Source organism: Protomyctophum parallelum (assembly GCF_964188405.1).
Source record: "Protomyctophum parallelum genome assembly, chromosome: 8".
NCBI classification, from domain to species: domain Eukaryota; kingdom Metazoa; phylum Chordata; class Actinopteri; order Myctophiformes; family Myctophidae; genus Protomyctophum; species Protomyctophum parallelum.
Window position 1 is genome coordinate 52,038,090 of NC_139703.1, and position 13,802 is coordinate 52,051,891.

The 13,802-nt window shown below is 43.0% G+C and overlaps 1 protein-coding gene across 1 annotated transcript in view; it reads right to left on the reverse strand.

Annotated features, from left to right (window-relative positions):
• Positions 1 to 2,853: 2,853 nt before the first annotated feature.
• The window catches only part of LOC310863082 (macrophage-stimulating protein receptor-like), a gene marked incomplete at its 3' end in the record, with an annotated part of 72,833 nt that continues 61,884 nt past the window's right edge, over positions 2,854 to 13,802 (reverse strand). The window contains exons 18-23 of the mRNA XM_083771205.1: positions 13,667 to 13,802; positions 8,482 to 8,591; positions 4,962 to 5,127; positions 4,737 to 4,873; positions 3,064 to 3,355; positions 2,854 to 3,012 (exon numbers count right to left, since the gene is read on the reverse strand). The exon at positions 13,667 to 13,802 is cut by the window's right edge and continues 46 nt beyond it. Of these exons, the coding sequence (XP_083627331.1) occupies positions 2,854 to 3,012; positions 3,064 to 3,355; positions 4,737 to 4,873; positions 4,962 to 5,127; positions 8,482 to 8,591; positions 13,667 to 13,802 (1,000 nt within the window). The remainder of the gene's footprint in view (positions 3,013 to 3,063; positions 3,356 to 4,736; positions 4,874 to 4,961; positions 5,128 to 8,481; positions 8,592 to 13,666) is intronic.

A 13,802-nucleotide genomic window follows, 5' to 3' on the forward strand; every position in this document is an offset into this window, starting at 1 on the left:
GCAGATCTACAAGCTCATAGCGCGCCACCGAGTGGCGCGCTACGAGCTTGTAGGTCTGCTATTTTTGAAAAAAATCACTCTGATCTCAGGTCAGAATGGGTTAATCAGACCAGTGTGTGTCCAGTGGAAACCTCGTATGAATCTGATCTCAGGTCAGAACGGGTTAAGGCTAATAAGGCAGGTATGGTTGCTGCAAAACAAAAAAGGTATACTGATAAACTGGAAGTCTCCAACTTCTCCATGTTTCAAGAGATGGCTCAACGAGATTAGCTAAACTGGAACAAATTCGTCATGGAGGACAGAGTACACAAGCTAAGTGGAATGTTCCACTTCACAGCGCGCCACCGAGTGGCGCGCTACGAGCTTGTAGGTCTGCTATTTTTGAAAATAATCGAAGAACGACTGACATTTTTAGAATCTGATCTCAGGTCAGAATGGGTTATTCAGACCAGTGTGTGTCCAGTGGAAACCTTCGTATGAATCTGATCTCAGGTCAGAATGGGTTAATCAGACCAGTGTGTGTCCAGTGGAAACCTCGTATGAATCTGATCTCAGGTCAGAATGGGTTAAAAAGATTGAGTCACTGCTGCATAGTATGCTGCTGTGTGTGTCATTAGTTTATACTGTGGTGCAGAGCACTAGGTCTTGGTTTCCCTCTAGTGGTGCATCCAGGCATCGGAAAACCTACTTGTTGGGTCTCTATTGTTTGATTAATTTTAAATTGAATGCTTTGTCATACAGTGGTGTACAGTGATCTACAAGGTGTTGCGTTGTGAGCTTGTAGGTTCATGACGGCACACAACAAAATATAAATTTGGCTTCATTGCTGCTAACGTAGGTTGGTGTTATGTTATACAGCGATTGTGTTACCAGACTTCAGTTACAGTTACAAAGGTGTGTGTGTGTAAATGTTCTAATAGAGCTTTTAATTATAAAATGTATCTATGCCTTTGTGTCTGAGCAGGCCAAACCTTTCATCTATAACTTAATATAACATAAAAATCACACCTGTGTGAAGTGAGGGGCACTCTTATCAAGTTAACATCATACAGCACATCTCATTCCAGCCAATCACAATTTGCGTCCTCACCTTTGTCTTCAATGTTTGTGTTTGCACAAACACTCAGAGCTGGACATAGGAGGGGCTAGCACCCCTCAAAAACAAGGATAGACCCCTGAGAGTAAGTCATATAGAGAAGTCTTGTGTATTCACCTGGAAGCCTGTACAGTGTATCTTTGTATGTTTGCTGAAACGCTCGTCTCATTTTCCATCCTTAAATATCAACCTGGTCTCTTATATTCTTCAGATTAAGAACAATTATACACACCAACATGTCAGACATTCATCGGTTTGTGCCATAGTTTGTGCCATAGACAAAAAAAAAGAAAAGAAAACTCTCCAAAGTCAATCAGTTTATAAAGCTTAAGGTTTAGAGATCAGAAACCCCCCCCCCCCCACACACACACAAACACAACTTTGGAAATACAATCCGGGTCACCAATGCAATGTAACGACCGGGATTCGATACGAATCCGGGTCTCACACGCTGTTAATTGGCTTTCAGGCACGTTTGGTCTTCAGGCAGAGGCTCTAATCCGGGTCTCACACGCTGTTAATTGGCTTTCAGGCACGTTTGGTCTTCAGGCAGAGGCTCTAATCCGGGTCTCACACACTGTTGGTCTTAAGGCACGTTTGGTCTTCAGGCAGAGGCTCTAATCCGGGTCTCACACACTGTTGGTCTTAAGGCACGTTTGGTCTTCAGGCAGAGGCTCTAAGCAACTCCACTGCTACAATCAACCCCTTTGACCTTTGACCTTGGGCGGCGGTGGCTCAGGGGTAGAGTGCCTGGATGGTAACCGTAAGGTTGCCAGTTCGAACCCAGGCTCCCCCAGAGTTACTGTCGAAGTGTCCTTGAGCAAGACACTGAACCCCTAATTGCTCCCGATGTGCTAGTTGGTGCCTTGCATGGTTTCCGCTGCCATCGGTGTATGAATGGGTGAATGTAATGCACAATCTCTGTATAAAATCTCTATATAAATGCACCATGTACCATTTACCATTTTTGACCTTCCCCTCAACCCGGGAAAAAACGATTTGGGTCACGGTACCAATGTAACACCATCCTGGGTCTCCCGCATGGGAAAGGACACTAGCACAAAGGGGAATCCCTCTGGCCCTGGGGAGATATTAGTATTTTGGTCTTCAGGGGCTCAGCCACAGAGACATCCGTAGAAAGAGAAAGGCTTTCAGCTCCTCGTGCAGGTAGGTCTGTTCTGATGACCGTTCTTGCCTCTTCTTGACTGTCTCAGTCAGGACTCCACATCCCATGGTGCTTTGTGGCTTTGGAAGGCCACCTGGATATGTACTATATGACCACTATGGTTCTCAACACCAAACGGACCGTTGGGACCTGTAACTCTGGGAGTGTACGACCCTTATGGCCCTATACTGTAACTCTGAGAGTGTACGACTGAAGCCAAATGGGCCCTTATGGCCTTATACTGTAACTCTGAGAGCGCACAACTGGAGCCTCATTTGGCTACATTTGTACATAATTACCCTTATGGATCCATTTGGTTCCATTTGTACACTCTCAGAGTTACATTAACACTGGGGATTTTACAGTGTAGATTGGCGTCCCAGAGACAGCGTCTGTGGTCTAATAATGCGTCACAAATTGGGGGTCCTTGAATGAGATAAAAAAATAGAAAGCTTGAGCATCAGCGCAGAAGCCTGTGTCAGTCAGTCAGTGTCTGAGGCCTCCGCCTCGTCGGCAGAGGCGCTGAGGGCAGGGTAGGGTTTGGGCTGGTCCAGAGGCGCTGAGGGCAGGGTAGGGTTTGGGCCTGTGTCAGTCAGTCAGTGTCTGAGGCCTCCGCCTCGTCGGCAGAGGCGCTGAGGGCAGGGTAGGGTTTGGGCTGGTCCAGAGGCGGTCCAGAGGCTGGTCCAGAGGCGCTGAGGGCAGGGTAGGGTTTGGGCTGGTCCAGAGGCGGTCCAGAGGCGGTCCAGAGGCGCTGAGGGCAGGGTAGGGTTTGGGCCCGTGTCAGTCAGTCAGTGTCTGAGGCCTCCGCCTCGTCGGCAGAGGCGCTGAGGGCAGGGTAGGGTTTGGGCTGGTCCAGGTTGGTCTCAGAGGCGCTGAGGGCAGGGTAGGGTTTGGGCTGGTCCAGGTTGGTCTCAGAGGCGCTGAGGCCAGGGTAGGGTTTGGGCTGGTCCAGGTTGATGTAGGTGACACTGCTCAGGCTGATGTAGTGCTCCCCTTCCAGGTAGGATTGGATCTGCTCCACCTCCTGCACCAGGCTGTGGAAGTCAGGCCTGCACTCTGGCTCCGGGTCCCAGCACTGGAGCATGATCATGTAGCTGGTGGAAAACACAGTGAGTGAGTGGATTAATTCATTCTGACCTGAGATCAGATTCATACCAGATTTCCACTGGACACACACACTGGTCTGATGAACCCATTCTGACCTGAGATCAGATTCATACCAGGTTTCCACTGGACACACACACTGGTCTGATTAACCCATTCTGACCTGAGATCAGATTCTAAAAAATGTCAGTCGTTCTTCGATTTTTTCAAAAATAGCAGACCTACATAGAGTGGCGCGCCACTTGGTGGCGCGCTATGAGCTTGTAGATCTGCTATTTTTCAATAGCTAAAGCATAACATGATGCTATAACACCAAAATGGGTTCCCGTTCAGAATGGGTTAATTAATTAATTAATTGTAAAGAGTGGATTAATGAAATTAATTAAAGGTGGTGTAAGTGATCAAATGTATTGGTTAAAACTATTTGTTCTCATAACCCTTATGTTTCTATGTATGTAACTGTATTTTATTTTATTGTGTTTATATGTGTTGCATAAAAGGCCGCTGGGTCGCAAAACAGATTTCTGTGCAAACTGACTATAAAGTGCTATACTGTATCATATCATTATGATACATTATGATTATGATACTGTATCATATAATTAAACTACATTTAGTTTATAAAGTGCTATACTGTATCATATCATTAAACTACATTTTGTGAAACTAAAGGAAAATATAAAGCTCTATATTCTCATAGTAATCATTTCTTTCCAGCTCTTCAATATCTGGGTTTCCAGTTCATCCATTGGGGAGAGAGAACCCATCTATCAGCATCACATGTATAGTGTTCATCCATTGGGGAGAGAGAACCCATCTATCAGCATCAGATGGATAGTGTTCATCCATTGGGGAGAGAGAACCCATCTATCAGCATCAGATGGATAGTGTTCCAGTTCATCCATTGGGGAGAGAGAACCCATCTATCAGCATCACATGGATAAAGTGTTCCACTTCCAATTCTGTCTGCCGTCTTCTTTGTGGCATCACTTCAAATGTCCTAATCGTTCTTTCTCCTGATTGGATCAAATTGGTATCCCTGCCTGAAAATGCTTTTTCTGTTCACTAAAGAGCTGGAGAGAGATGGGGACACACTCCTGTTGCTGAACATGATTACTATTATCAGAATATAGAAATGTTGAACACTTATTTTGACAAAGATATATCACTTACAGTACCTTGAATGAATGAATAAGCTAGGAAGGACGTAATCACCACTGTCAGGCAGAACACTTGTATCTCCACTTTTCAACTCATGTCAACTACATTGGATCCATTCCATTGGATTCCATTTCCTGAAAAGTGGCATGGTGTGTGTGTGTGTGTGTGTGTGTGTGTGTGTGTGTGTGTGTGTGTGTGTGTGGCTCTTACAGAGCATGTGGACAGAACTGGGGCTGCAGAAGGCGACGTCCCTTCAACAGGTAATGGGTGATGTCATAGGGGTCCACGTTAGGATAGGGGCTCGCACCTCTGGTCAGAAGCTCCCACATCAGCACCCCGAAGGACCACTGTGATGGGCGTTAACAGTAGATTATAGCATTTAAATACAGAACAGATTATTTCATGTACAGTGAGTGGATTATTACGTAAACCTACCACATCAGACTTGGTGGTGAACTTCTGTGTCTGCAGGCTCTCAATGGCCATCCACTTGACCGGGAGCTTGGCCTTCTTGTGGTCCTGGATGCTGTAGTACTCCTTGTCCAAGACGTCTCTCGCCATGCCGAAGTCTGCAACCTTCACTGTGAAGTTCTCATCCAGCCTGCAACAACCATCCATGTATGTCACAGGACATTAACCACCAATCACTCGCCTGTCTTACAAGTTACAATTTAGTCATTTACTTTTTAGCAGACACTCTTATCCAGAGCGAGATCATAATAAGCAGAGTAAGCTTAAACGGTAGTTGATAAACAACAAAGTAAATAATCACATAAATTGAATGCAGAGAGAACAATGTACTACTAGTGCCTAAAAAAAAGAAAAGGATATCAGCTAAACTATGAACCTGGAATCTGTCAAAACAACATTCTATCTAAACATTCTGTACTGTAACCTTTGTGGTTGAGAAAATACAAATCTACAAAATAAAACTATGACAAAAAGTCAAACAAGATATCACTGCATAGTGGACTAGCATCAATTGAAATAAAACCAACCTAAATAATACGGTTATATAGTCTATACTTTTCTATTCTATTCTATTCTAGACTGGGCAACCTAACTGTAGAAACTAACAGTACAGTAAAGAACCTGGGGGTTATTATTGATTCTGAATTGAACTTTAATTCACACATTAATCATGTCACCAAGATTGCCTTTTTTCACCTTAGAAATATTGCAAGAATCAGAGCCTATTTGTCCTTGGACGATGCAAAAACGCTAATCCACGCCTTTGTTTTTTCTCGGCTTGATTACTGCAATGCACTTTTTACAGGACTGCCTAAGAAAACAACTGACAGATTACAACTTGTCCAAAATGCAGCAGCCAGAGTTTTAACTAGAACTAAGATGAGAGAACATATTACTCCAGTTTTGGCATCGCTGCACTGGCTTCCGGTTGTTTTTAGGATTGATTTTAAAATTATTTTACTTGTCTATAAAGCTCTCAATGGTCTCGCACCTTCCTACCTACATGACTGCCTGCCTAAATATGTCCCAAACCGCCCCCTAAGGTCTTCCACCGCCGGCCTGCTCGCTTTGCCCCAAAAAATGGCAACTAAAAAATACGGGGAAGCAGCTTTTTGCTTCTACGGGCCGTCGGCATGGAACAAGCTCCCACTGTACCTTCGTCAGGCAGCCTCTGTAGACATTTTTTAAAGCTCAGCTCAAGACCCACTTCTACAACATTGCCTTTAATTGATCTTATATTTTTTATTTTTCATGTCCTCACTGTATTGCATTACTGCTTGTTTTTTATTGTCATTGCCTTGCTTTTCTTTTATTCTCCATTGTTCTGTAAAGCACTTTGAGCTGCATTTCATGTCATGAAAGGTGCTATACAAATAAAGTTTTATTATTATTATTATTCAGACAGATTTGACAACAAAAGCCTTTGTCATTCAGAGTGTTGTTTTCGTCGACTAAAACTAAGACGAAAAATGTTCGTCGACTACCTTTTTTCACTGACTAAATAAAAACTAAGCTATGATGACTAAAACTAAGACTAAATATACTGACAATTTCGTCAACAAATAAAAACTAGACTAAAATGTGACCAGTGCCAACAAAACATGCCTCATGTCGCCTTTTCCATTTTTCAGATTTTTACAGATTATTAAAGTACAGAATGTAAGCTTTCATATGATGTATCATTCAATGAAATTGGACAATAATTGAAAGAGATATAACCATTTTAAAATGACTGGGGCCTTTCACCCAAAGCTGAGAAAAGCCCTTTTCAATATTCACAACATTTTATCACCTTAGAGCTGGACAGAAGTGGGTGTGACAATGGGAGGGACAAGAGACAATAGGACGTTTTAGCTGTCAACAGTGCAACACTAGAAACACTGACATGTTTAAGCCAGTAGAACAAACAATGCAATTTGTAAGGTGCCCCAATAAACCCTTTTGAAAGTACTAAGTATTAAATACTAAGTATAAGTATTCAAGTATTAAATATTAAGTTAAGTGTTCAATTTAACTTATACACTACCTGGTTGTAAATAGCTGCAGTAGGCTACACCATTTTATGCAGGTCTACTTTAAGCAATCAAAGTCAGACAATTGACCCAGTATTTTAAATAAATAAAATCGACGCATCAGGCTATGATGTTGTGCGCTTGTAGATTTGCTATTTTAATAAACAGATCTGTCCACATGCAGTCACAATGCCTGGTTTCATTTATAGTAATTCCTGTGCATTCGATGGGTGGATTCATACTACATCGGGTGTCTATTTAGTGTGCAAGGCTTACATCCGGTCTAAAGCCCACCCACTGTATGCCCTGATTTATATACACAATACATACACGATCCGTATCCTCCCCTCACCGGATGTTGAATTAACAGTACTAACGGCCGTATTTGAAAAGACGTAGCTCTTTGCTGGGTGCGCGAGGAAAAAAATTAAGCAATTTTCCGACATTTCCTTTTCAATTGATACCGTTTCTTAGAGACGGCCTACACAAACGTTCTATATACCAAATGAAAGCCTGCATTTCATAGTTTACATAGTATATAACCTTTTTTTAAATGAGCAAGAAATGAGCGAGTTGTGATTAAAAGAAAAGACGTGTGATCTCTTTGCTCTTTAACACACGACACAAACGGCTAACTAGGCTAGCTAGCTTCTAGCCTGTTGTTTGTTGGTGAAAGACTCCAAGCTGGGAAGTGTATTTCAGCGAGTAGCTATACGTGGTTTTGTTTATTTTCTGTAAAGTCTAACCCAAATGCCCAGAATACTTCTGTGTTTACAAACACAAGCACGCTAATGGGCGGTGATCAGAGCGTGAAACCTGAGGACAAAGAGATTACAGGACCAATCGTAACCAACATGCAAATCTCGGAACTGCGCTCTTCTGCCTCCAGAAACTTGTTAAAAAACAAGCCCACTTTGACGTATAAATGTATACATTTCATTTGCCCAAATGAACAATCTGTTTGAATGAAAACCTTCTTCAACATTCAAACTGTATTAATATGAAAAAAAAAGAAAATCACATTAAAAAAAAAAACGAGTTTATTTATTGATTTAAGGCATGTTCATTCTGCCGACATGAGGCACATTCTGTTGGCCTGGGTCACAAATGTTAGGAAGGGACTAGTGGACAAGAGATCCAGTTTTATGCTGGGTTGCATGCTGAAAATAGCAGATATACAATCTCACAACGTGAGATTGTATATCTGCTAATTTCAGCATGCAACCAAAGTGTAAAATATGTCATTACAACGACATCAAGGCCTGTCAAAACACATTTTAGTCGACTAAACCAACTGTAGATTTAGTCGACTAAAATCGTATGACATTTAGTCGACTAAAACTAGACTAAACACTAGAACATTCCAGGTGACTAAAATGTGACTAAAACTAAATGAAAACTATTCAAAAGACAAAGACTAAAACTAAAATAGAAGATTGATGCCAAGAACAACACTGGTCCTTCACACTCACATGCAGTTACGCGCTGCCAGGTCTCTGTGCACAAACCTCTTCTGGGCCAAATATTCCATCCCTTTGGCCACCTGTAGGCCAAAGCCGATCAGGTCCTTTACCGTTGGGTTCTGTGGGAGAGACGTGAAACCATGAAAAAACCATGAAAAAACCTGCATATCAAGTTGATCCCATTACAATTATTCTGAATCTGCACAAAAGGGATGTTTCAAGGACCATTAAAGGTATATTCAGTGATTTCACTCAAAAAACATTAGGTTTAGTTTTTGGCTGTGGGACCCAGCCTTTCGTCCAATCAGGATAGAGAGTCAAAAACGAAACCTAAGGTTTTTTGACCCCCAGGGGTTAACTGGGGACAGGAAGGAACTCCTTATATGGCCAGCACACTCTATAGTAGGGAGGATTATCACAACAAAACAAAAAAATAAGTGATATTTGAATTAAGTGAAATCACTGAATATACCTTTAAATAACGAGTTTACAACTCATGAACCTACAATTGTTTGAACTCAGGTGGAGCATCCATCTATTAGAGGCACTTATTATAAAACATAATAACACCATTATGCAAATAATAAGAAACATATCAGAAAATAGATTACACATAATGTTAGTGTAGACTGTAGCAACCGTCGTACTGTTTATAGGGACATGACATTCATTCTGTTAGGGACATGATATTCATTCTGTTAGGGACATGACATTCATTCACAGGAATGGTCTAATATCAACATCCTCATTGAGGCATATAGTCTCCCCCTCTGTGTGGATGTTCCCCTCTCTCTCTCTCTCTCTCTCTCTCTCTCTCTCTCTCTCTCTCTCTCTCTCTCTCTCTCTCTCTCTCTCTCTCTCTCTCTCTCTCTCTCTCTCTCTCTCTCTCTCTCTCTCTCTCTCTCACTTGGTTTGTTTGTTACTTTATATATTTTCTTATAGAGTGGAATAAGTGAAATCTCATTGGTCAATAATAACCACATGGGTAATTCCCAGAGGGGAAACGTGATCAACAGCAACCTTAGAACCTTATGCTGACTCATTCTGAACGGTCTAACAGGTCAACCTTATGCTGACTCATTCTGAACGGTCCAACAGGTCAACATTATGCTGACTCATTCTGAACGGACCAACAGGTCAACATTATGCTGACTCATTCTGAACGGACCAACAGGTCAACATTATGCTGACTCATTCTGAATGGTCCAACAGGTCAACATTATGCTGACTCATTCTGAACGGACCAACAGGTCAACATTATGCTGACTCATTCTGAACGGTCCAACAGGTCAACATTATGCTGACTCATTCTGAACGGACCAACAGGTCAACATTATGCTGACTCATTCTGAACGGACCAACAGGTCAACATTATGCTGACTCATTCTGAACGGTTCAACAGGTCAACATTATGCTGACTCATTCTGAACGGTCCAACAGGTCAACATTATGCTGACTCATTCTGAACGGACCAACAGGTCAACATTATGCTGACTCATTCTGAACGGACCAACAGGTCAACATTATGCTGACTCATTCTGAACGGTCCAACAGGTCAACATTATGCTGACTCATTCTGAACGGACCAACAGGTCAACATTATGCTGACTCATTCTGAACGGACCAACAGGTCAACATTATGCTGACTCATTCTGAATGGACCAACAGGTCAACATTATGCTGACTCATTCTGAACGGACCAACAGGTCAACATTATGCTGACTCATTCTGAACGGTCCAACAGGTCAACATTATGCTGACTCATTCTGAACGGTCCAACAGGTCAACATTATGCTGACTCATTCTGAACGGTCCAACAGGTCAACATTATGCTGACTCATTCTGAACGGTCCAACAGGTCAACATTATGCTGACTCATTCTGAACGGACCAACAGGTCAACATTATGCTGACTCATTCTGAACGGTCCAACAGGTCAACATTATGCTGACTCATTCTGAACGGTCCAACAGGTCAACATTATGCTGACTCATTCTGAACGGTCCAACAGGTCAACATTATGCTGACTCATTCTGAACGGACCAACAGGTCAACATTATGCTGACTCATTCTGAACGGTCCAACAGGTCAACATTATGCTGACTCATTCTGAACGGACCAACAGGTCAACATTATGCTGACTCATTCTGAACGGTCCAACAGGTTAACATTATGCTGACTCATTCTGAACGGACCAACAGGTCAAACGTAATGCTGACTCATTCTGAACGGACCAACAGGTCAACATTATGCTGACTCATTCTGAACGGACCAACAGGTCAACATTATGCTGACTCATTCTGAACGGACCAACAGGTCAACATTATGCTGACTCATTCTGAACGGACCAACAGGTCAACATTATGCTGACTCATTCTGAACGGACCAACAGGTCAACATTATGCTGACTCATTCTGAACGGACCAACAGGTCAACATTATGCTGACTCATTCTGAACGGTCCAACAGGTCAACATTATGCTGACTCATTCTGAACGGTCCAACAGGTCAACATTATGCTGACTCATTCTGAACGGTCCAACAGGTCAACATTATGCTGACTCATTCTGAACGGTCCAACAGGTCAACATTATGCTGACTCATTCTGAACGGACCAACAGGTCAACATTATGCTGACTCATTCTGAACGGTCCAACAGGTCAACATTATGCTGACTCATTCTGAACGGACCAACAGGTCAACATTATGCTGACTCATTCTGAACGGTCCAACAGGTCAACATTATGCTGACTCATTCTGAACGGACCAACAGGTCAACATTATGCTGACTCATTCTGAACGGTCTAACAGGTCAACATTATGCTGACTCATTCTGAACGGACCAACAGGTCAACATTATGCTGACTCATTCTGAACGGACCAACAGGTCAACATTATGCTGACTCATTCTGAACGGTCCAACAGGTCAACATTATGCTGACTCATTCTGAACGGACCAACAGGTCAACATTATGCTGACTCATTCTGAACGGACCAACAGGTCAACATTATGCTGACTCATTCTGAACGGACCAACAGGTCAACATTATGCTGACTCATTCTGAACGGACCAACAGGTCAACATTATGCTGACTCATTCTGAACGGACCAACAGGTCAACATTATGCTGACTCATTCGGAATGGACCAACAGGTCAACATTATGCTGACTCATTCTGAACGGTCCAACAGGTCAACATTATGCTGACTCATTCTGAACGGTCCAACAGGTCAACATTATGCTGACTCATTCTGAACGGTCCAACAGGTCAACATTATGCTGACTCATTCTGAACGGACCAACAGGTCAACATTATGCTGACTCATTCTGAACGGTCCAACAGGTCAACATTATGCTGACTCATTCTGAACGGACCAACAGGTCAACATTATGCTGACTCATTCTGAATGGACCAACAGGTCAACATTATGCTGACTCATTCTGAACGGACCAACAGGTCAAACGTAATGCTGACTCATTCTGAACGGTCCAACAGGTCAACATTATGCTGACTCATTCTGAACGGACCAACAGGTCAACATTATGCTGACTCATTCTGAACGGACCAACAGGTCAACATTATGCTGACTCATTCTGAACGGTCCAACAGGTCAACATTATGCTGACTCATTCTGAACGGTCCAACAGGTCAACATTATGCTGACTCATTCTGAACGGTCCAACAGGTCAACATTATGCTGACTCATTCTGAACGGACCAACAGGTCAACATTATGCTGACTCATTCTGAACGGACCAACAGGTCAACATTATGCTGACTCATTCTGAACGGACCAACAGGTCAAACATAATGCTGACTCATTCTGAACGGACCAACAGGTCAACATTATGCTGACTCATTCTGAACGGACCAACAGGTCAACATTATGCTGACTCATTCTGAACGGACCAACAGGTCAACATTATGCTGACTCATTCTGAACGGTCCAACAGGTCAACATTATGCTGACTCATTCTGAACGGACCAACAGGTCAACATTATGCTGACTCATTCTGAACGGTCCAACAGGTCAACATTATGCTGACTCATTCTGAACGGACCAACAGGTCAACATTATGCTGACTCATTCTGAACGGTCCAACAGGTCAACATTATGCTGACTCATTCTGAACGGACCAACAGGTCAACATTATGCTGACTCATTCTGAACGGACCAACAGGTCAACATTATGCTGACTCATTCTGAACGGACCAACAGGTCAACATTATGCTGACTCATTCTGAACGGACCAACAGGTTAACATTATGCTGACTCATTCTGAACGGACCAACAGGTCAACATTATGCTGACTCATTCTGAACGGACCAACAGGTCAACATTATGCTGACTCATTCTGAACGGACCAACAGGTTAACATTATGCTGACTCATTCTGAACGGTCCAACAGGTCAACATTATGCTGACTCATTCTGAACGGACCAACAGGTCAACATTATGCTGACTCATTCTGAACGGTCCAACAGGTCAACATTATGCTGACTCATTCTGAACGGACCAACAGGTCAACATTATGCTGACTCATTCTGAACGGTCCAACAGGTCAACATTATGCTGACTCATTCTGAACGGTCCAACAGGTCAACATTATGCTGACTCATTCTGAACGGACCAACAGGTCAACATTATGCTGACTCATTCTGAACGGACCAACAGGTCAACATTATGCTGACTCATTCTGAACGGTCCAACAGGTCAAACATTATGCTGACTCATTCTGAATGGACCAACAGGTCAACATTATGCTGACTCATTCTGAACGGTCCAACAGGTCAACATTATGCTGACTCATTCTGAACGGACCAACAGGTCAACATTATGCTGACTCATTCTGAACGGTCCAACAGGTCAACATTATGCTGACTCATTCTGAACGGTCCAACAGGTCAACATTATGCTGACTCATTCTGAACGGTCCAACAGGTCAACATTATGCTGACTCATTCTGAATGGACCAACAGGTCAACATTATGCTGACTCATTCTGAATGGACCAACAGGTCAACATTATGCTGACTCATTCTGAACGGTCCAACAGGTCAACATTATGCTGACTCATTCTGAACGGACCAACAGGTCAACATTATGCTGACTCATTCTGAACGGACCAACAGGTCAACATTATGCTGACTCATTCTGAACGGACCAACAGGTCAAACGTAATGCTGACTCACTCACCCTGTGCTCAGAGCGGATGAAGTGCCTGACGTCTCCATGCTTCATGTAGGGAAGCACCACCAGGGGGAGCCCTTCCTTAGGCAGCATGACGCCCAGCAGACACAGAACGTTGGAGTGATGGAAGCCTATCATGATG